This window comes from Physella acuta, unplaced genomic scaffold (genome assembly GCF_028476545.2).
Source record: "Physella acuta isolate Inbredline_101_S28 unplaced genomic scaffold, ASM2847654v3 ptg000733l, whole genome shotgun sequence".
NCBI lineage: Eukaryota > Metazoa > Mollusca > Gastropoda > Physidae > Physella > Physella acuta.
Genome location: NW_026732251.1, coordinates 62,690 through 85,917, shown reverse-complemented (window position 1 = coordinate 85,917; position 23,228 = coordinate 62,690). Strand labels below are relative to the sequence as shown.

The 23,228-nt window shown below is 41.5% G+C and overlaps 2 protein-coding genes across 3 annotated transcripts in view; one reads left to right on the top strand and one right to left on the bottom strand.

Moving 5' to 3' along the window:
* Window positions 1-15,414, bottom strand: part of LOC131950075 (uncharacterized) — a 178,245-nt gene extending 162,831 nt beyond the window's left edge. Inside the window, exon 1 of the mRNA XM_059312111.1 lies at window positions 14,969-15,414. Coding sequence (XP_059168094.1) covers window positions 14,969-15,065 — 97 coding nt within the window. The 5' untranslated portion in view covers window positions 15,066-15,414. The remainder of the gene's footprint in view (window positions 1-14,968) is intronic.
* A 153-nt stretch (window positions 15,415-15,567) lies between these two features.
* Window positions 15,568-21,687, top strand: LOC131950080 (uncharacterized). Of its 2 annotated transcripts, none has more exons than XM_059312120.1 (4): window positions 15,568-15,657; window positions 18,291-18,486; window positions 20,404-20,603; window positions 21,215-21,687. In XM_059312120.1, exons 2-4 carry the CDS (start codon window positions 18,306-18,308, stop codon window positions 21,671-21,673), a joined length of 840 nt encoding a protein of 279 aa, XP_059168103.1. In that variant the 5' UTR covers window positions 15,568-15,657; window positions 18,291-18,305; the 3' UTR covers window positions 21,674-21,687. The 2 variants fall into 2 exon arrangements, with proteins under 2 accessions (XP_059168103.1, XP_059168104.1); XM_059312121.1 differs by lacking the exon at window positions 15,568-15,657 and adding an exon at window positions 15,725-15,781 and having other exon boundaries at window positions 18,286-18,486.
* The last annotated feature ends 1,541 nt before the right edge of the window (window positions 21,688-23,228 follow it).

Genomic DNA, 23,228 nt, shown 5'->3' with positions numbered 1-23,228 from the left:
GTCTTGGAATAAGAAAAATCCGAGGCAGCTGGCGAGGGGAAGAGGGGGAGGGGTCATTTAATTTCGTTACACAAAACTTTCATTCATGCGAGATGAGATCTTTAATTTTCAGCATGAACCACGAGACCGGCTGTGGGTGAGATCAAAACCTACTCAACCAGGGAGAAATTCGGCACCTGTTACGTCATCAACCTACCCCCCCCCCCCCCCCCCGAAAGAACCCCCGTGTACGAAAAACATGCTAGTTCATAACAGCGGAATAAAAAAAATGTAAATCACCCATTATGCATAAAAAAACAAGTTCTGCTTGTCCATGCATTCTGCGTCAACTGCAGAACGCATGCTGTGAACGACATTCACCTCGCCCTCGTATTTCCGCTTGTCTATTTATCATACAAAATATTTTTTTTATTCATAAAATGCTGGTTTATTCATTTCCGAGATTAGACATACAGTAATATAATATTTCTTAACGTTATTTTAAAACTTTTCGGAAAATTACGTACCATCACGTGTACGATATAAAAATAACAAACGAAATAAGACCTCGACCTACCCTCGTATTTGATGTTACCCTCAACAGAATTACACAAGCATGCCCTGATAAACAAATTACGCATAATATTACGCTTCCCATACGGATCAATATATCACCGCCTCACACCGACCCTGTCCAGCTAATCGCCTCCCTGACCAATCTCCCTCCCCCTCCCTCGTACACAGGGGGATGTGGTGTATTAGTGTTTCTTATAAGCTACGATAATATAAATAATATCACGTGATAGGTGGACATTAGCATAAGAATATAGAAAAGTCGGTCCTTCGGAGGGTAATGAAAACTGGAAGAATAAAAATGGTTGGGAGAGTCTTTGATTGAACGTGCCCCAGGGTGCCATCGGTAGGTACGATAGTGGGGGGGGGGGGTCGGGAGTTTAGGGTGGGGGGGTCGGGAGTTTAGGGTGGGGGGGGTCGGGAGTTTAGGGGGGGGGGGGGCGTAACTAGTCAGGGGGTAACGCGTTTGGTGGAGAGAAAAAAAAAGGGGGGAGGGGGTGTGGACAGGTCCATTAGTTTAAAATTGCATATTGCGGTAGAACGTTTTAAGTCTTCACGGTCTGTTGATCACAAGGTGAAGGTCGGCAGCTAAGGGTCAGGGCATCACCTGCATTGGTCACGGCAGGGCAAACAAGTTGTTGATGCAAAGGTGTGTGCTTTGTTTTAAATAAATGTGAACAGTGGGGGAAAATATTGCTCACATTTTGTGAGAAAGTTGATTGCCGTATATTTATTTTTACATCTACTTGCAGCATGTTCAAATAATGTGTACAGAAGTCTAAACTACTACACACACAATGTCATAGTTTTCAATTTCTGCTTACGCCTGTGTACGGGCGCGCCACAACCTCTTGGTGAGTATCTATGGGGGGGGGGGCTGGACAATATTGTTTTTTTAAATGCATTAGAAGTGTTTTAACACAAAGGTCATTTGGTGAGATTACATTTATAACCAAAACATTTCCCCTTTCTGTGAAGTCGGTTGGCTACCTAGAATTCCCGCGACTATACCCGCCCCTGTCTTTGAGCAGAAATCATTATCTACCATCGTACTTTAACCCCTTCTAGATGTACTACATATAAAAACCCGATAACACACGAACCGATATCGGGAAAATCTGGGGGGGGGAGGGAAAAAACTATTGAACGCTACTATTTATAGAAACGAGATTGTTTCTTATCTTGAGTTAAAATTACAGGGGAAAAAAAAGTTTTATCTCGTCTCGAAGATTGCGCATCACTCGAGCCGATCGTGCGGGAGTCGGTCTCGACGAGGGTTGGTTTATTTTGTTCTGCCAACATCCATTTGATAGTTGGATTGCGGGTATTTCGACTTCCCTAATCTTTCGTTTAAAAACATTCGTGACGAGTGAATAGTCCGCGGGGTTCAAATATGTAGGTCAAGATTAGTAGGTCAAGATAAAGGTAAGGAACGGGCCAGCAATATGAATTCCATATGGAGAGTTGGATAAATATAGGCCACAACACGTTGGTTAGATTGTATGTGAAGCATGTGTATGGTTGTGTGTGGGAGGTTTGTTGATATGTGGGAGGTTTGATTATGTGTGGGAAGTTTGATGATGTGTGGGAGGTTTGTTGATGTGTGGGAGGTTTGTTGTGTGGGAGGTTTGTTGTGTGGGAGGTTTGTTGATGTGTGGGAGGTTTGATGATGTGTGGGAGGTTTGTTGATCAATGTGGGAGGTTTGTTGATGTGTGGGAGGTTTGTTGATGTGTGGGAGGTTTGTTGATGTGTGGGAGGTTTGTTGATGTGGGAGGTTTGTTGATGTGTGGGAGGTTTGTTGATGTGTGAGAGGTTTGTTGATGTGTGGGAGGTTTGTTGATGTGTGGGAGGTTTGCTGATGTGTGGGAGGTTTGCTGATGTGTGGGAGGTTTGTGTATAGGAGATAATCTCTACATTGATAATGACCGGACGTAGAAATGGTCACAAGAAAGAAAAAATCTAATTCAGAGGATGGCAAACTAAAGTGCCCTCGGTTTAAGCTCCCACAGTGATCAGCCTTATACACGGTACAACTGAGACCTCAGATCCCGTCTAGCCATAGTAGTTTTATCTGGGCGTTAAAATAACACTGTGTTATGATTTCCGTGCATGTTGGAACATATCACCTGTTATAACATACACTTATTATATGGTTGTTATTTCTATACGCCCCCTTACCCCTCCTCCAACCCGCTGGGATAAAAAAAATTCCCAAATTTAAAAATCAATCATGTGTTAAGTGTTAAGCTTTTATACATGTTTTTATTCATTTTATAACGAGTTTCAGGACTCTTGTTAGAAAGGTCAGCTTGACATTGCTTAACGAATCAAATGTGCATACAATTCTACAGCTTAAAGCAGCTTACTAATTTATTTACTTTTTTTAAAATCTGGCTTAACTTAAACTATTTTTTAATCAGACATACCGGCATTGGTGAATTTATATATAGCCCTAGTTCGTGGTATAAAAAATCGAAGCAAATTATAATCTTGAGTTAAAATAGAAACAAACGAAACAATTACAAAGACCGGGTGGTATACGTCTGACAGGTACTTCATCCCACGAGAAACAAAGTCAATAATTCCCGAGTTTATTGCCCGTCTTTCTTAATAAACCTCCAATGATTAAATAAAAAAAGCTCGCCGATGACGAGGCGAGGGCTTAAATCTAAGAGTGTCGGATCTAGAACGCCGTGGCTCGTGTCTCCGCGGGGAGAAGGAATGAACACGTCAGCGAGCACAGATCATACGGTCAGGGGAAGTCTTAAGACAGCTCGGTCTGGTTCCTTGGGGGTGAACTTGGGCCTATGTGCTGGGGAGATGCCGGACAACGGGGGGGGGGGGGGGGGGAGTATCTTTCTACACCGTGTGTGGGGGGGGGAGGTTTTGGTATCTTTCTACACCGTATGTGGGGGAGGTTTTGATACGCACTAACGCACAAGCACGCACGCAAAAAACGTTCGCCCTAATACAATCAAGAATTTCAAGTGCGCAATCAAATGTCACCATATTGATGTAGCTAATACCGTACATAGGAAACATCAATACATATATATATATATATATCCACAGTGAACTAACACACGGATGACGTAATTGCCCCTTACAATCCGAGGGTATTTTTGTTCTACTGACAATTTGAATTAAACACAGAACACCAGTTTCCAACGGCCCTCGCGAGAGGGGGGTGGGGGTCTGTGTGTACATTGGCACCTATTTGTTTCAAATTACACAAATGGCACTTGATTGAATTTCCACCAAACCCTCGACTCTTGTTCTCATTGGATTCCCTCAAGAATGTTTTCCTCCCTCTTTATCTCCTCGGTAGACGTCGGGGCGGGACTGTCAGGTTAGCAAATAAATGAAATTACCTCACGAGTAAAGAGCGGCGTTTCCTGCGTTCGACGCTCATTTCACGAACTGCTCTTAACCTGACCTTTCTTTTATTCGGTTACCATTAGATATCAAATTTGGAGAACCGTCGTAAAACGTTGTTTTCGATGATGCACAGAATAAACGGGGTGGAGTTTGATTTTGAAAGTAGGAAATTAGTGAAATGACTAATATTAGGTAACGGGTAATTAGCTAATTGAGCATGACCAATTATGGTAGCATGCGTTATTATTAAATAAATAATATTGTAATGGATTGAAATACGTTTTTAGCAACTCGTTTTCGCAATTACTATATTGAACTTCAGTACACTTTAAGCGTCGTCTGGGGCTTCGAGTCGGCAAACCATTCTTTGAGTTAACAGGCACTTAAATAATTATTTAATTAAAACAAAAACGCTCTGGTAGCCGCGTTTGGAGCTGTATTTTAATCAATGAATTTTAATGGACATTACATTTGACAGATTTCCATGTGTTTTTTTTTCTGTAACACTTTAGTATACTTACTGAAAAGGTCCGCAGTTATTTGTTTAAAATGCCTCACGTGTTTATTGACACTACTGGCCAGCAGCTCGCTAACCTCTGGTCAAATACAGGCTCAAAAAATTACTCACATAAAACTCGTGTGGTTGATGGTGTGAAACTAAAGACAAAAACTACCCAGATAAAATTAACATCACCAACTGAGGGGTGATAATATCGTAAATTCTGATCTCCTTTTATGTTGCAGTGTGATAGATAAATAGAGTGTATTAAACCAAAACAGTACGTCTTTAAAATTTGAGAAAGTAAGACATCTACAAGAGGTACATTTACAGTGAAACTCGAGTACAACATTCTACAAAGAGAAATGTATTAAAATGTAAAGAACACGAAGTGAATTCACCAGTTCCATATTTTAACTACAAATACACTACACAGAGTAGCAACAGAGTGGACTGAAGTGTCAGGTAACTCTGGACGGTTGAAATGTGTTAAACTGGACAGTTAAAATACAATACAGCGGACAGTGCGTGCCTGAGTAAATAATGGATCACGTTTTATTGAATCAGTTGGCAAGGACTAATACACAGAGATAGTTACAGTACACAGAGATAGTTACAGTACACAGAAATAGTTACAGTACACAGAAATAGTTACAGTACACAGAAATAGTTACAGTACACAGAAATAGTTACAGTACACAGAAATAGTTACAGTACACATAAGTAGTTACAGTACACAGAAATAGTTACACTACACAGAAATAGTTACAGTACACAGAAATAGTTACAGTACACAGAAATAGTTACAGTACACAGAAATAGTTACACTACACAGAGATAGTTACAGTACACAGAAATAGTTACAGTACACAGAAATAGTTACAGTACACAGAAATAGTTACAGTACACAGAACTAGTTACAGTACACAGAACTAGTTACAGAACACAGAAATAGTTACAGTACACAGAAATAGTTACACTACACAGAGATAGTTACAGTACACAGAACTAGTTACAGTACATAGAAATAGTTACAATACACAGAGATAGTTACAGTACACAGAAATAGTTACAGTACACTGAAATAGTTACACTATACAGAACTAGTTACAGTACACAGAAATAGTTACAGTACACAGAAATAGTTACAGTACACAGAAATAGTTACAGTACACAGAAATAGTTACAGTATACAGAAATAGTTACAGTATTAGTACAGTGCTGTGTCACAAGAAGTGGTCTGTGCGGTAAGCATAAATATAAGCCCCGTGTAAAGTATATATTAATATGGACATAACCCCAATAAAATTCATATATTTGAACGTACAAATCCCAGTCATAGTAAACATTTCAAATGAACGAAGCCGAATAAAGTGATTCACCTAAATCGATCTAAGTCAAGATAAAAACAGAACATTCAAATAGACAAAAATCTCTCTACAACTGATACACTCAGCCCAACTCAGCCTAGAAAACGCTGACCTAGACGTAAGCTCTATAATAAGAATAACCGATACAGAGCAGACTGTATCAATATGTAGATAAAATATGTATGGTACAAGCCGCTAATGCGCCAACATGTGTTGGCCACATCATTATAATCCATTTCCACTCGCTCTCCCATCGCAAGCAATGGATGAAACCCTACCGCGGCATGCATCAAACGACTAGAACACGAGTCATTATTCAAATAACGAGCTGCGTATCGAGTCTATAAAAGCGAGCGTTGCTCGTTTACAGTAAGATGGGGGAGTGGGACGATCGATTGCTTGTAATAGCTGTTTAATAGAATAAAACTGAGATGTATACATCGAGAAAACGGTGAATTGGCTGAATGTGAACACTGAAGAAAAATCTTACCTGTCTCTTGGCCGTTAAGTAGGTAATGCATCTTGTTGAAATATTTACTCCATCGAAATAAAGAAATACAAAGGGAGTCACATAAGAAATAAACTTTTAAAATGCTTGGAGAAATGGGCTAGAATACCATGTCAAGTGACAATAATTCAAAATCAAATTGTTTCAAGTCTTTCAATATATGGTAATGCCACTAAATAAAAGAACGAATCCTTATAAAATTAAACATGTGAGCCAAAACGAAACCATTCCCGAAAAGACACAGGAAAAATAAATAGACTGCACGACTAACAAATCCTCGCAATAATCAAAACAAACCGAATGTGAATTAACAATATTTTTTTCAAAAGAAAAAACTCTTTATGTCAATATTTGATTATTTTACAGAGACACGCCAGAAATCAATACTCGTTAACATCATGAATAAAATAAAAACTATTTTTAAAAAACGCGAAAAAAAAATCTAACACCGCAGTAACAGAATCATACATCAGCCGCGCCGGTTCGTGCTAAACACATTGATAATACCTGATCCGAGGGGAATTATGGTCCGGGAGTGCACTCTATTAAACACGGCATTAATCAAACATTACCACAATCGAATGGCGATTCCGCTCCGTCGGTCCAGGCAGGACAACCGGTGGCCTTCCTCGTCGCTACCAACTGCGTCAGCACAGCCTGACGCGATCAAAGTCATGGGGAGTCTGTGACCGCGGGTCACAAAGGAACTGTCCAATGATAGTTTTTTTTCTCTTGGAGAAAAAAAAAGAAGAAATGAGCCTTTTTTTATGCAACTCGTTGCCTTGGAGCGTGCGTTGTGTTAACACACACCCCCAAAGCACGTGCGGTTGTAGTACACATCAGTGCGGCACGTTCCATTCTTTGACTTGGCACAGTGTCCAAGGCCGTACGCGGCTATTAAAAAAAAAAGAGACCACCACTACACTACAATATATGAATATACAGCAGCGTGGTTCCCCCACGAGGATTTCAATGGAAAATATAAAGCATCATCTTCCCGAGGACTGCACGAGTCGGTATCATAATAACGAGTGCAACAACTTTGCATCCGACACGATCGGGAATCGAGGGCGAATTGAAGCAAACACTGGTGGCTAGTTGAGGGATATGACTCGGGAAGATGGGCCGTTTCTATTGGAAGAGTTGCTAATAAACAATCCATCTCCGGTTTATGCGATGGAGATGTTAAGAAATTCCACTACTGACAATCACAATCATCATTATTCCCCCGGAGGGGGATATATGATAGCTTCAAAAAGAACAAGAGAGAAGGCATGGAGGGTGATGGGAGGAGTATTAAGGAGGGGGTTGGGGGGGGGGGGGGGTTAAAGGAGAAAAAGAAAGAGGAATTATACAAGGAATCGAAGGGAAAATATTTCAAACGCTTCTTTCCACGAGCGAGAACTCACTCCCCCACTACCCCTCACCCCATCATTATAATGATCGATCTTTTGACGAGTGGAGACCATCGACGTGCTATTCGACGGCCGAGGACGTGGCGAGGGCATTTTTGGTACTCACACGGGGCCAGTTCTTTTGTTTATAGTACTAAAAAGATGGCAGTAAAATTGTTTATATCTAAGTGTTTTTTTTTACTATCATCCTTGAAAGATTATTAACAATCATAAAGCAACGTTTATTAACCGATAATGGATTCTGCTTAATACAACCATTTGCAAAACATATTTTTTAAATTGCACAATTATCTCGTTTAACAGCTACCGAATTCTCATCTATACAATTCCATAAATACATATATATTTCATTTGACACTTGTCCGGTTTAAGGCTGCTTCACCGTGTCAGCATTATACCCCCTTCTGACATTTACAGTTTACGCGACGTAATCCGTATTGATTTATAAGATTTTATTTTACCGCACGAGAATAAGAGGACCTCAAAGGTCATGAAAAAACGAGCAAACAGCGATCTCTGTACGATCGTTGTACGAGGGTATGTCGTCATATTAACTCGATGTGATAGAGTAGTTGGAATGGTTAATAGGTCAAAATCTATCCCAGATACAGCCGGGTGAAATGGGTTCGTGATTAGAATCAACATTTCGATTTGTATTTTAAGCGATTACTAACGAGATCTCATTTAATGTTTCAAATATACGTCTGCTAAAAAAATTTCCATTAAAAAAAAAAAAACTAAATGTTTAATGTATCAAGGGCATAAGACATAGGGACTACATCAGCGCTACAAATACATGGACTACATGTGATATTATACAGAGACGCAACAGAGACAAAAGAAAAGACACCACGACAAAGGTACCATATAGAGACCACATATGTGGTATTTGGGACCACTAAGATAAAAAAGAATAAATAACACAATAGAGGAACCATATAGAGAACACATGTGGTATTTGGACACTAAAAATACCCAGTGTCAACTTCAAGTCGTGAGGAAATTTCAACGATCGATCCACCGTCACGCACCCCTTGACAGACCCAGCCTCTGCAGTTTAAAATTATATCAGGCCACAGTACGACAACCTTAATTGTCCGTATTGTGCTGAGTGTGCTTTTTGCTTATGTCCAGCAATGGTCAAGAGAGCAATTTTAAAACGGTGAATTTTTTTTCAACATACGATTTTATCTTTACTTTAAAAATAAAATAGGCCTTTTTATAGTTTTAAATCTTGTCAGCCAATCGATAAACCAGGTATTTTCAACAGGTGTGACTAATAAAAAAGAAATACACCTGAACAGGTAAAAGAGCCGCTGTCTAAAGAATAAATTAAAGGTAGATCTATATGCTAAGGACAGAAGTACGCAGACACAGATTTACACAAATGGCGAAGCTGTACATTACGTACACACTATTTACGTCACAAGTCGGGCGAAAATTGTGTGCGTACATGAATAACTTATTCGTTATTTTAAAATAATTTCCACCAACAACTACCGGTTCTTTTAACGGTCGCTGAAACGGATTTCCCCGTTTTGTTCCTTTTCGAGAAGATCGATAACTGCTTTTTTTTTAAACAGGGAGACAACTTACACGACTTCCTGTTTGGACAAATCGATTTAAATTCTCTTGATGCACACGATGACAGAAGAATTTGCTGGCATTGAGGGGGGGGGGGGGGGTTAAACGTTTTAGATACTGAATTTCAGAGATAAGTTGATCAAAAATTTTACCAGCTGACTATTGAACTTAAAAGCTGACCACTGAACTACAAGGCTGACCACTGAACTACAAGGCTGACCAGTGAACTACAAGGCTGAACAGTGAACTACAAGCTAACCACCGAACTACATGCTGACCACTGAACTACAAGGCTGACTACTGAACTACAAGGCTGACCACTGAACTACATGCTGACCACTGAACTACAAGGCTGACCACTGAACTACAAGACTGACCACTGAACTACAAGGCTGACCACTGAACTACAAGACTGACCACTGAACTACAAGACTGACCACTGAACTACAAGGCAGACCACTGAACTACATGCTGACCACTGAACTACATGCTGACCACTGAACTACAAGGCTGACCACTGAACTACAAGGCTGACCACTGAACGACAAGGCTGACCACTGAACTACTAACAACGACCACAGCACCGTAACGCTTAGTTGCGGCACAGATTTTTTTCTAGCGGAACCGACAAAAGCCGGTTGACCTTTCGAACGGGGAAAACCGGACTAGAATGACCGACCACTCATAAAAATGAACAGCCGCTATCCCTATCGTACCCGACCGTTCCTAACAATTTCAATATTTATTCCATAACCAGCTAGACCGAATAAAGCCGACGGGTACTCTATTTTGTACACAAAAGGAAACTGGACATTATCTGATCTTCAAGGTTAGCCAGGCCTAGTTCAGCATTGTGAAACAGCATGGCCTGCGTTCACCTGCTCCCCCCACACCCCCAGCGTACAAAATAATTTGATTATCATGTTTCAGGGACAACAAAGGAAAAAGGGGAACGTGACATCAATAAGCCGAGAACACAACGAGGGCGTCCAACACGCCGTCTGAGTGGCATGGAGCACACCAACGGCGGTAGATCGTGTGTACACACATGTACAATAAAAAAAAATCTCAACATAGTTAACGCTATCGCGAGTTGTTGGGTGTACACACTATCTATCATTCCACAAAAATACATGTCGTTAGTTAAGAATGTCAACGTTTCATACCTGCACATACTTGGTGAAATGATTTGCTACGCCACCCCGAAGTTTTTATTATTCGCTATTCCCCCATTTGATAAGGGGTTTTGATAGACACGCGTAAGAGAGAATAATTTGAACTACATTTCTTTTTTATTGATTGATAGACGACTGGGCTACATATGCTGACCACGGAAATAATGTCGACTGGACAACCAACACATGAAACTTGAGTTTAGATTGAAGTAGCCTTGGACAGCATAGTGTGTGAATCGTGTGACATCGGGTAGATCTAGGCAATCAGCTAGGGTGTTACATAAATAAATAAACAGCCAAATAACAATTTAGTTGTTTTTTTTTTAAACCTAAAATTAAAACATATTGATCTAACAGGAAATAAGTAACAACAGGCATATATTTGCGTTAATGCATTATCTAATCAGTTCAAGTATATGGTCTGAGTCAAATCTCTTGTCGTTATGAGAAGGGGTGGGGCGCCACCATGGGAGTTGTTGTCTACACCTTATTAACCTCAAAACGACCTCTTTGTTGAAAGCACAGTGACGTGTTTAACAGGACAAAAAAACTCGTGTGATTTATTCCCTCGACCAACGAACATGGAGGATAAAACGTGTAGGACAAGCAAAAGCCGAGGGCCGCGGGCAAGTTTTTCAACTCTGGCATTCTCAGACACCGCCCTCGGATCAATTAATCCTCGTTAATTACCTACTGCAGGTTTCTCAATAGCATTATCTGTATTATCCTGTCGTCAGAGAGAGAGAAGAAGGGGAGAAAAACCAGCGTGACCTCTAGTATTATCAAAGCTTAAGGAATTTCTATTCACCAGATCAAATCGACCTCGCCATAAGTCTCGTAAGCCGTCGGTAAAGGTATGTCTCGAGTGTGCTTTACGCTGATAACATCAATTACAGAACACCACGAGTTTTCTTACTCGTGGCTTACTTGAATAGAATAAAATTAAAATGACTCAGGGGGTTCTAGAAGGGGGATTTTCCGACACACCCGCCGTTGCCCACACGAAATATTTATTTAACGTACTTTTAAAAACTGGACAACTACGTAGATTTATACTTTGGCCCTTTTTGTCGTGGGTCCTAATGGAAGAGGCGCAGAAATAATTAATGAGGCGCCTCGGGGAGATCAGCAAACAAGAAAAAGTGTGGGTAGGTTAAACACAAACTTTTAGCAACCACACAACGACACATCTAGGTAAGTAATAAAAGTAATTGAATTAAAAAAAAAAATGGAAGATGTCGAGAAGGAAAATAAGGAATGCTGGAATGACATGGCCGAGGATTTGAACTGTGGGCAGAGGTAGCTGAAGAAGCGTAGCCTCTGACCAATGTCGCAGCATTAGGGAAGGGAAGGCAAAAAAGTAATCAGGCAACTGACATGACTGATAGGCGTTGGGAGACTAGAACTTAGACAACTGACCCCACTACAACACGAGTACGCGGCAGACACTCAGGAACACAAACACACACTTGAAGGGCAACACACGACTATAAGGGCAATACCGGGCTTTAAGGGCAACACACGACTATAAGGGCAGCACACGACTATAAGGGCAATACCGGGCTTCAAGGACAAGATCTAGGGCTATGAAGACAGCATGACTAGCACTATGAAGACAGCATGACTAAAACGTTAACTGGGGTGGGTTGTTTTAAAAAGTATACGGTATTTTTTAAGGTTTTCAAACCACCTATACTCAAGAAGTTATGTCTAAAATCAGCTAGGTTGTTGTAAAGGAAGCTGCACAGGACATATGTTTTATCGGCATGCATCCAACAACCGTATATCAAATGACATACAACATCCGTAGAGTCTAACCAACAAGTATACACTATTCCTGCGTCATTAATACTACAGGGAATCCCCGTTAAAAGGTCATCTAATTAGACCAAAGGTTAACGTCTGCACATTGTCTGTCCGCGTGTATAACTTCACGTCTTGAGATAAACAGAGAAAAAAAAAAATTCCGGTTAATTGCCGGCCTGAGCGCCGGTGAATTGACGGTACGGGAAAACGTTAAGAGACCTAAAAAACGAAACTTATCCGGATGTGATAAGTCTTTGAGTTTAAAGTCTTAAAATAAATTACACGTAGCGGATTTTTTTTTAATTAATTAAGGTTAGTTTAAAGTTTCTGGTGTCCTTATGACGAGAGTGTACTAGATAAAATGATACTCGAGGCAAATTTTAAAAGGCGGACAACAGATTGATTCTAAAACAGGTCTCGGTGAGTCTATAACTTTATGATAACAATGAGTGAAAGTTAGAAGAAAAAATATAATTTATAGTTTTATCTTCATGTGTAATCACAGCGGTAAAACATACATTTTATTTTATTTTTTACAATTTTAAAAAACGTCATGAGTTTTCCAAGACCTCCTTGATATCAGCAGGCCGCATGAACCCCGATAAAATACTGCAAATGTTACACACCGTAAGACGTCCTAGGGAATGGTTAATGGCAATAAACTCGGGACTTTCGGGTTATCGAGGCGAACATGCATTATAATAAAACACAGTTTCAATTTAATTCTAAAATATAAACAAAGTTCTCACAATTCAAATCTCGACCACATTACAATCCCGACATAAGAGAAGCAACACACTCAGAGTTTCTTTCAGAATTTTGTTCTCCAACAGAGATGGGAGAGACTAGCCCTGGACAGAGACGTCTGGAAAGCTTTTGTCAGCGGTCTATGTCCCAGTAGGGACGACAGGCAAACGTAACGTAACAGAGATGCCTGAAAGAAAAACCACAATGCCGGCACACATGCATACAAACTAGCACAGGTACAGGTCGATTCAGACTTCTATCATATAGTTGACCATCGCCAGGGTTATATTGACCATTATAAAGGTCAAGCAACACGTTGTGTCCATCTTTTGTCCAGCAAAAAAATGTCCTAAATAAATAAATAAGGTCAGTGCTATTAGTACTGGACGTATTGATTAAACGACGTACACTTGGCTTAGACGTACCATACCATAAGTTCATATTAATCTATTATATCGATTTGATGTTTGCTATAAACTCTAAAACAGATGGCTTAGCTATACAATCTGAATTTTGATTATCAGCAAATCAATTGTCTGGACTATGTTGTTGGTTTTGATTTATTTCAGGCAGCTCAAAAAAAAATTATCAATATCCTGTAAAACAGGTTTAGATTTTGTTATTTAAAACTTTGTTTACACTTCAAACGACGCGGCTTAGAGAGTACACAAGTGAAGAGAGTGCCGTATGTTTACCAGCGCGCGAGATGAGGTCACACGCGGAATGATGACATCACACACACATAGAATGATGACACGACACGCGAAGCCATCAAACAGATGCTGAGTCGGATTTTTCTTCTTTTCAAAACAAGATTAGTCACAAAAGGGGAGGTGACGCATTTGAAGCAGGCCCGGATAGTTTTGGATAAAGAGACCTTGAGAGGGGGGGGGGGGGGGTGGTGACTAACAAGATTTAGCCAGAATACGATACACGAATATATATTAGAATGTGTATTAATTAGGCCTATAGCATTCTTTTTTTTTCTATCGAAAACATAAACATTGTACAGGTTAGATGATCAATAAGCTTAACACAACAATTATTATGTCTGCATAGAGGAAAGACAACAGCTTTATTTCGTCACGATAACATCTGATATGTGCTAAATTTAACTTACAGTTAGTCATGGGAAGAGGATAGAAAATTGATTTATTGGTTTTCTTACTAGTGTTCTTTATTTTTAGTCTCTATGTGCAGGTATGGTAAAAATAAAAATTAGTAAAAGTTGATTGAAAGATTGAATCAGCAGATGATAGGCCTATATTTACAAATATGCCTAATGTCATGATGACTGATGTTTAATGTAAGCTAATTCAAGTAATTAGGCCCAGTTCTATAACATTTTTTAACATTATAATGCAGGCCTTCGTTGAACTATATGTTGACAATGTTTTGCATTACATCAACATATTCGATATTATAGGCATACAACTAAACTGTAACTTTAAAAATAATTTGCGGGGTTCAAAATTTAGCATGAATATAAAACAATTAAAAATATACTAGGTATATAGTTATAGATTAGGCATATAGTGACATAGTCTAAATAAAGGTTTATCCATAAAAATACGACTTAAAACTTGTGTATGTCCTATAGGACTACTGGTTTTAATACTAGCTTCATACATTTTTGGGCCTACTAATTAAATTAGAGATATGGCTAGGCCGATTCTAGGCTTTAATTACACAATACTAGTTGGGGCACTTAGTATTTAGGCCTCCTAGAACTAAAAAAAAATAGAGCAGTAACTGTAGACCTCTAAGTAGGGCCTATAATTAAATTAAAGAACTTTTTACTGATTGGTCTAATCTATCTAAAACTTATTAAAACAGCCATAATTTAAAATCTGACTAGATTTTAGGCCAGATTAGGCCCTATAGACCTAATTATAATTTTAATTTATAGGCTATCAAATCAAAACAAACTTACTGTTTTTCGCCTGCTTCGAGGCCTTTTGCAACAGCTTTTGTAAACTCGCCTGGTCATTGTCTTTCACAGCCTGAAGAATATCCAAATCTTTTCCCATTGAAACACAATCTTCACCACTAAGGTGAAACTAGGAGCGGTGACATTAGAAAAAAAAAAGCACACGACACAGTCCTCGGTATCTGGCTGACACAGCGACACGAGAATGAAAGAAGCTGTTTCCTCAAACAAGAGAATTGTGGACCAAGAAAGAAAAAAAACTAGCACAATTTTTTTCTCCGACAGGTGATCCGCGAACAGAGCGAAAAATAAGTAATCCACAAGAATTAATCCACAACTAAACACTAAAATCACAAATGTATCCCTTTTAAGTGATCTAATTAAATCCGTGTAAGTGAAGTAAAGGTAGACAAACGTGTTTACCTACCAGTCTTCGGTGCACCTGTGTTTTGTTTGCTACTCGAACGAGGAGTCGTCGCGCATGCGTAATTTTTTCAGCCAATGAAAACCAGAGCTACGATTCCCACGTCTGCCGGTGAAGATTTTTAAGTGGACAAAGAATGTCGTTGTTGTAAGAGGTGGTGGGGGTGGTGGGGTGGACTGTGGACATCTGTTTTCACACAACAAAAATAAACAACCGCACATCCCGGCTACCAGGCTACAACTGGCTATGATGAATCAATGCAGCACAGGCAAGTAGCTTCAAGGCCCGTCGTCGGTCTGATTAGACTAATGGAAGGACTTTTTATTTTTTTAATTTACAAAGTAGTTAAATTTTTTTCTAACTCTAAAAGAATTAACTGAAAGGAAAGAAATGTATTTATATGCGTTAGATGGTATTTTAAATAAAATTAGATTTTAGATTAGAATGTTTTTTATGCGTAGCTATTTTTAAAATTGAAATAAAATAAATTTGATGTGGACATTTTTAAAAGTTTTTTTTTTTTTTAAAAAGGGAGGGGGGGGGGGGGGGAGAATAATAGTTTTAGTACATTTTTAAATATTCAACTTGTTGTATTAAAATCTTAGGCAGAAATATGTCCGCCTATGGTATTTAATTTACTTTATTTCTAACTGCCAGTATTATGAAACAGGTATTTTTAATTTAGGTCTATTATTTTTAAAAAAAACACTACGGACGAACATGGAAAAACTTTTTTTTAAACTTAGCGCTTGGTCAGAAACTATTTTTATTGTTTGAAATTAAAATGTTAGCTTTCGTTATTATTAAATATTTTCATTTGTAAAAGTATTAATAGAAACATTTATAGAATAGGCCTAAAGATAGAAAAGTAAAAAAAATAAAAATGATGGGCTTTTTAGACGATTTGTCGCCAATTTGCAAACAATTATTATAATTAGTCATTATATTTTAGAAAATGTAGCAAAAACCAGCCGCCTTATTAAAAGGGTAAATTAAATAAATCATTAGTTAGCTAAATTCGAAATAATCAATTTTTGTAATGATGTTGGGTTTTTTTTCGTTTAATTAAACATAATTTGAAATTACAAAAATATAAAATGGCCGTGTGTTGACCGGTAACGTGGTAACAATTGTAATGCATGTTAATCACCACTGTCAATAAAATCAGCTGTAAATTAGCTTTTTATAGTCAAATGCCGGTATTGTTGTTTTTTTTTTTTTTTTTGCTAAAGGTTTGAGGCACATCGGTCAAACAAAGGGAAAAAACTGCATTTATTCTTTTGCTTTAAATAATATGAATTGAGTTTTTCCCCTTGGATAATCACGAATTTTTTTGTGTGTTTTCATGTTTTAAATTTGTGTAGGCTAAACAATGATCGAATTTTGTCACTATAAGATCTGGAAATTATTAACGGGGTTGGATAAGTAAAATAAAAACATATTTCTGTAGCACGTGAGCAATACTTACTGAAAGGCGTGGTTTAAGTGGAGTTCCTCCCCCCCCCTATTTGCTTAAGTATTATGTCGAGTGTATACAGAAGGAAGGATGCCCCGGGATGGGGGAGGGTTATTAGACCACTTCAGCCCCCATGTTTGCTATTCAACCCTTCATTTGTGGGGGGCTCTGATCCAGGTGTATTATTGTCAGGTGTTATCACCTCGGGGGGTGATTTGTCTACCTTCCATAACCCCCCCCCCCCCTTCCCCCTGAGCTCTGGGTATGTCTACCACTTCACGCTGATAGGAGGAGCTGAGGTTTTCTTTCATCTCGCCGGAGGCTAGCGTCGAGGGAAACGAGAAACATGCATGTGGTCAATAGAGGGGAGGGGGCAAAGTGGAATTTTGTTATCAGAAATAGGTGTTGGCTATTGGGAGTGGTCAAGTACAGTTGATAGGCGTCTTTCATCGGTTGAAATATTTCGTTACAGATGTCCTTATCTCTGGTGATAAGCTCTGAAACCTTTTAAGTTAACGTTCTGATACTTGATTGGGCATATCATCAAGTCAAAATTTAGTGAATTGTAAGGTTATTATGTATGTGTGAGGGGGGGGGGGGGGCTGTGGTGGGGATGGGAAGAGTAGTGGCGGATTCTCTTTGCTGTAGCGAGATATATACAACTCTAGTTGTATTAGGGGAGGGGGGGGGGGTACCGGATAAGTTTCAACAAGAAGGAGATAGACATTGCCAGTGCTTACGGAGGAAGACGGAAGACAAGAGATAAACAAACAATTAAGAAGAATAGAGAGTGTAGAGAGTAATGTGTAATTAATTGAGATAACGTTGTAACTCCAAAGAGTCTTCCAACACCTACCAGATTTTTTCTTTGAAAAAAAACCTTGTTTTATTTGATAATTAGCTTGTATTAATTAATAAATGTGGCAGTAGAGAGCTATACTGCCAGTATAGTTAGCGAGTTCGAATCTGGGTTTAAGAAGATTGAACTCACATTAGAAAAAACAAAGGCGTCTGGGCATAGTGCTGCCGAGGTCCCTGAAACAGATGAACTTCGCCTGCCCCATGTTTATGTGTGCAGAGTTTCTTCCAGGCATCTCTTCTACCCCCCCCCCCCCCCAATGAAATGGAATTTATACAGAAAATATATACTTTTAACAAGTGCCCCCCCCCCCCCAACGAGAAAAAAATTCTGGAAGAAACACTGTATGTGTGTGTATTAATTAATAAGCCTTCGGGTTTAACTGCTAACAAATTAACACAAAGCTTGATAGTCAAATTCTTTATAATACCAAAATGATAATACTTTTTAAGTTGCTAATTTTAAATCGGATTTTCACAATGATAATATTAACCCAGGAAATGACGTCATTTTTTAGAAAGTTAAAAAACATTTCTATAAAGTTTAAGCTCCTAGGGTTGAAGTTTTTTTGTTGTTGTAAGATTAGGTTAAAGTAAGGTGGATGGCTAAAAATGCGAGCTCCCACTCGACCCGCGGACTGAGTAAAAAAACTGAGGGGGGTAAGAAGAAGAAGAAAGCCCATCCTTTGGAGATGTTGCTGGGAGACGTCTTGAAGAAATCCAGCGGCGACAGTATCAGCCCAGTGGCGCTAGCTGTTGACGAAGGCAAGGAGGGGATTATAGGTGAGTACAGTTTGTGAGGGGGGAGGTTCCGTCTATATATTCGTGATGGGGGGGGGGTATCTTGGGTCTTCTAGGGGACAGGGAGTTTATTTCAGGCATCTCTCTATTTAAATTCTACTAAAAAAAATATACGTCAAACTATGCCCACCCCCTCCTATACAAGATTACTACCAGTGGCGTAGCGAGGTCGGGTGTCACCCGGTGCGGCACTTAATGGTGTCACCCCCCCCCCCCCCAGAGGCATAGAGACCCTTCCCAGGGACAAACTTTCAAATTTTCGATTTGCACCCCCCCCCCCTCAAACTTTCGATTTGCACCCCCCTCGAGTTTTTCTCTATATATTTTGCTATTTTTTGCCTTGGTGTCACCCCCCTAAATGGTGTCACCCGGTGCGGTCCGCACCCCCGCCCCCCCCCCCCTCGCTACGCCCCTGATTACTACCCCCCTTTAATCTATTAGTTGTTATGTGTCTAGGCCTAAACTGTGCCTCCACTAGACTTGTATTTTGCAGCCAATTGGTGCACCCCCCCCCCGTATAAGTGTTTCGTCCCCGCCCATCACCAACTATCATATACCCCCCCCCCCCCCACAATAGCACGATAGGCCTGTACTTTGTAGCCAACTGGTATCCTGAGGTAAGATGTTCACCCCCCCCAAAAAAACCCCAACTATCACGTCGTCCCCCCCCCTGCACTTTGCAGCCAACTGATGTAACCATGTAAGATGTTCACCACCACCACCCCCAACACTGTCATATACCCCCCCCCCCCCCCACACTGGTGCCCCCCCGTGTAAGATGTTCACCCCCCCCACCCCCCAGGCCTGTACTTTGCAGCCAACTGATGCCCCCCGTGTAAGATGTTCACCCCCCCTCCCCCCTCCACCCCCCACCCCCAGGCCTGTACTTTGCAGCCAACTGGTGCCCCCCATGTAAGATGTTCACCCCCTCCCCCACCCCCCACCCCCTAGGCCTGTACTTTGCAGCCAACTGGTGCCCCCCATGTAAGATGTTCACCCCACCCCACCCCCACCCCCCAGGTCTGTACTTTGCAGCCAACTGGTGCCCCCCATGTAAGATGTTCACCCCCCCCAGGCCTGTACTTTGCAGCCAACTGGTGCCCCCCGTGTAAGATGTTCACCCCCCACCCCCACTCCCCCCCCCCAGGCCTGTACTTTGCAGCCAACTGGTGCCCCCCGTGTAAGATGTTCACCCCCCCCACTCCCCCCCCCCACCCCCAGGCCTGTACTTTGCAGCCAACTGGTGCCCCCCGTGTAAGATGTTCACCCCCCACCCCCCCACCCCCCACCCCCCAGGCCTGTACTTTGCAGCCAACTGGTGCCCCCCGTGTACGATGTTCACCCCCCCACCCCCACCCCACCCCCCAGGCCTGTACTTTGCAGCCAACTGGTGCCCCCCGTGTAAGATGTTCACCCCCCACCCCCACTCCCCCCCCCACCCCCAGGCCTGTACTTTGCAGCCAACTGGTGCCCCCCGTGCAAGATTTTCACCCCCCACTCCCCCCCACCCCACCCCCACCCCCAGGCCTGTACTTTGCAGCCAACTGGTGCCCCCCGTGCAAGATGTTCACCCCCCCATCCCACCCCCACCCCCAGGCCTGTACTTTGCAGCCAACTGGTGCCCCCCGTGTAAGATGTTCACCCCCCACCCCCACTCCCCCCCCCCCCACCCCCAGGCCTGTACTTTGCAGCCAACTGGTGCCCCCCGTGCAAGATTTTCACCCCCCACTCCCCCCCACCCCACCCCCACCCCCAGGCCTGTACTTTGCAGCCAACTGGTGCCCCCCGTGCAAGATGTTCACCCCCCCATCCCACCCCCACCCCCAGGCCTGTACTTTGCAGCCAACTGGTGCCCCCCGTGCAAGATGTTCACCCCCCCCATCCCACCCCCACCCCCAGGCCTGTACTTTGCAGCCAACTGGTGCCCCCCGTGCAAGATGTTCACCCCCCAGCTGAACCTGCTCTATGACGAGGTCAAGCGTGCCGGCAAACAGTTCGAGGTGGTCTTCGTCAGCTTCGACTACAACGAGTTGTCCTTCAAGCAATACTTCTCCAAGATGCCGTGGTTGGCTATTGACTTTAATGATTCAGAAAAACGGGTTGGTATTCTATACGGTGGTTGGTGTAAAATGCGGGTTGGTGTCTTAAGTGGGTCGGTGTCATACATGGGTTGGTATTATAAGTGGGTTGGCGTTATTAGCGTTATTAGCGGGCTGGTGTCATAAATATATGGTGGTTGGTGTTGTAAGTGGGTTGGTGTTATAAGCGGGTTGGTGTCATAAATGGGTTGGTATTATAAGTGGGCTGGTGTTATAAGTGGGTTGGTGTCATAAGCGGGTTGCAGTTTTAAGTGAGTTAGTGTGTGAGCGGGTTGGGGTAAAATGCAGGTTGGCGTCATAAGCGGGTTGATGTCACAAATTGGTTTGGTGTTATAAGTGTGTTGTTTTTTATAGGCGAGTTGGCATCATATCCTGGTTGCTATCATAAGCTGGTTGGAGTTATGAGCTTGGTAACCTTGTGGTCAATTAAGAGGGTTTCGAACTCACGATAACCATGCGGAGATTAAGATTTTAATTACACGAAGAATCGATGTGTGGTTTCGTATTACGTTTATGATTTCGTTTATAAAGCAATTATATACTGGAGTGGTACGGCTAACCAAACTGTTGACCCTATTCTCTTTTATCATCAATTGTTTGCTCATTCACAGGAAGCGGTCGCTGCCGAATTTGGAATCAGGGGAATCCCCGTGTTGCTATTTATAGACGCGGCCACGTTCAAACCAATCACCCTCAACGGGCGGGAGATCGTCTCGCTCGACCCGCGCGGCGAGAAATTCCCGTGGAAATTTCCGGTCAGCAAAATGTCCGAATCCGCCTCTAAAGCAGCCAACGCCGTGCCCATGGACCGCGCGTCATCGACGAGCTCGAGTTCCGGCACGCCCGGATCCGACACGGACGCCACCTTACGTCTGATGTCGCCCAAAACAGGCCCAAAGCCGTCCGACTCCAAACAGGATGACGTCAAGAAGGAGCCCGGGACCGCGAATGTCAGCCCCGTGGGGGGTAAGCCGTTGGAGAGCAAGAAGAGACAGTCGGTGATGCCGGACAGCAATAAGGTGGACAGCAATAAAGGCTCAGCGCAGACGTCAAAGGTGGCCTTGAACTAACCGGACAGTGAGGAGAGGGGAGGGGGTGTGTGGAAGATTAGGGGTAGATAAGCTGATATAGAAATAAAAAAAACTCATTTCAATGAGTTACTGATCTTAGTTTATTGTTTAAAAAGGATTATGTGTATTTTTAGGTCAGCTTGACCTGACCTTATTTTCCTAGATCATCTTGACATGACCTCCTCGTAGGTCATCTTGACCTGACGTATTTCTTCGTGGGACATTTTGACCTAGCTGATCCAACAAAGCATTAGGTAAATCTGACGTTTGACAGAGCAGATCTACCCCGGTGACACAACTACTACCACTAACATGAGACGTTCGGTCAAACATCGCATCTCAATGGCAGGGCGGTCCATACAAGAGGTCACGATATTTTAGCAGATTTTTACCCTATTGTCTTGAGCACTGGCACCTAAAGTCACACCCCTACCATAAGTGACGTCGCACAATTCAGTCCACACATCCCCGGAAAGGTTTCCAAAATGCAAATTATCTAGGTTTTTAAAAAAAATAATTTCTTGACACACCTTCGTCCCAAAGTTTTAAACCCATTCTACCCCAAGTTTTAACCCCGTTTTATCCCAAGTCTTAACCCCATTCTACCCTTATAACCCCATTCTATATCAAGCCTTAACCCCAATATTCTACTCAAATCTTAACCCCATTCCACCCCAAATCTTAACCCCATTCCACCCCAAATCTTAACCCCATTCCCCCCCAAATCTTAATCCCATTCCACCCCAAATCTTAACCCCATTCCACCCCAAATCTTAACCTCATTCCACCCCAAATCTTAACCCCATTCCACCCCAAATCTTAATCCCATTCCACCCCAAATCTTAACCCCATTCCACCCCAAATCTTAATCCCATTCCACCCCAAATCTTAACCCCATTCCACCCCAAATCTTAACCTCATTCCACCCCAAATCTTAACCCCATTCTACCCAAATCTTAACCCCATTCTACCCAAATCTTAACCCCATTCTATTCCTAAGCACAACACGTCATTTCTACATGACCCCCAAGTCAACAGAGAGAGAACCTAATTTTTTTGCCTGGCTTTATTCAGCCTCTAGGTAAAATTCATTAATTGGACATAAAATAAAATGTAATTGGCTTTTCTAACAATCCAGAACACAGTATACATTCATATAGAAATATTTTAATTTGTTTAATTAAGTTACAACAACTTTAATCAAGGAATAAGGCAGTACAAAATATTGATAAATGTGTAAATCTGTTGCCTGAGGCAACCAGTTACTGTGTGTATGCACTACATTAATAAACTCATGTATATTTACATGAATGGGAAAACATCATAATCTGTGACAATTCATTATTCAGTTGATGTCTTTTTAAAAGCCAAAAAATTTAATACAAATTTTTACTGTAACAACATGCCCCAAAAATTTACTGTAATTAGTCCACCTGTTACATACCATCTTCACAAGTCAACTGGCCGATGAACCAACTTCACAAGTCACCTGGCCAATGAACCAACTTCACAAGTCAACTGGCAAATGAACCAACTTCACAAGTTAACTAGCTAA

Bases quoted from the DNA above. Each gene is read 5' to 3' on its own strand.
- LOC131950080 (XM_059312120.1), top strand. From the start codon at position 18,306: ATGGCTAAAAATGCGAGCTCCCACTCGACCCGCGGACTGAGTAAAAAA. The intron at 18,487-20,403 runs GTGAGTACAGTT...CCCCACCCCCAG, and splicing joins AGGCAAGGAGGGGATTATAG to GCCTGTACTTTGCAGCCAAC. The intron at 20,604-21,214 runs GTTGGTATTCTA...GCTCATTCACAG, and splicing joins TTAATGATTCAGAAAAACGG to GAAGCGGTCGCTGCCGAATT.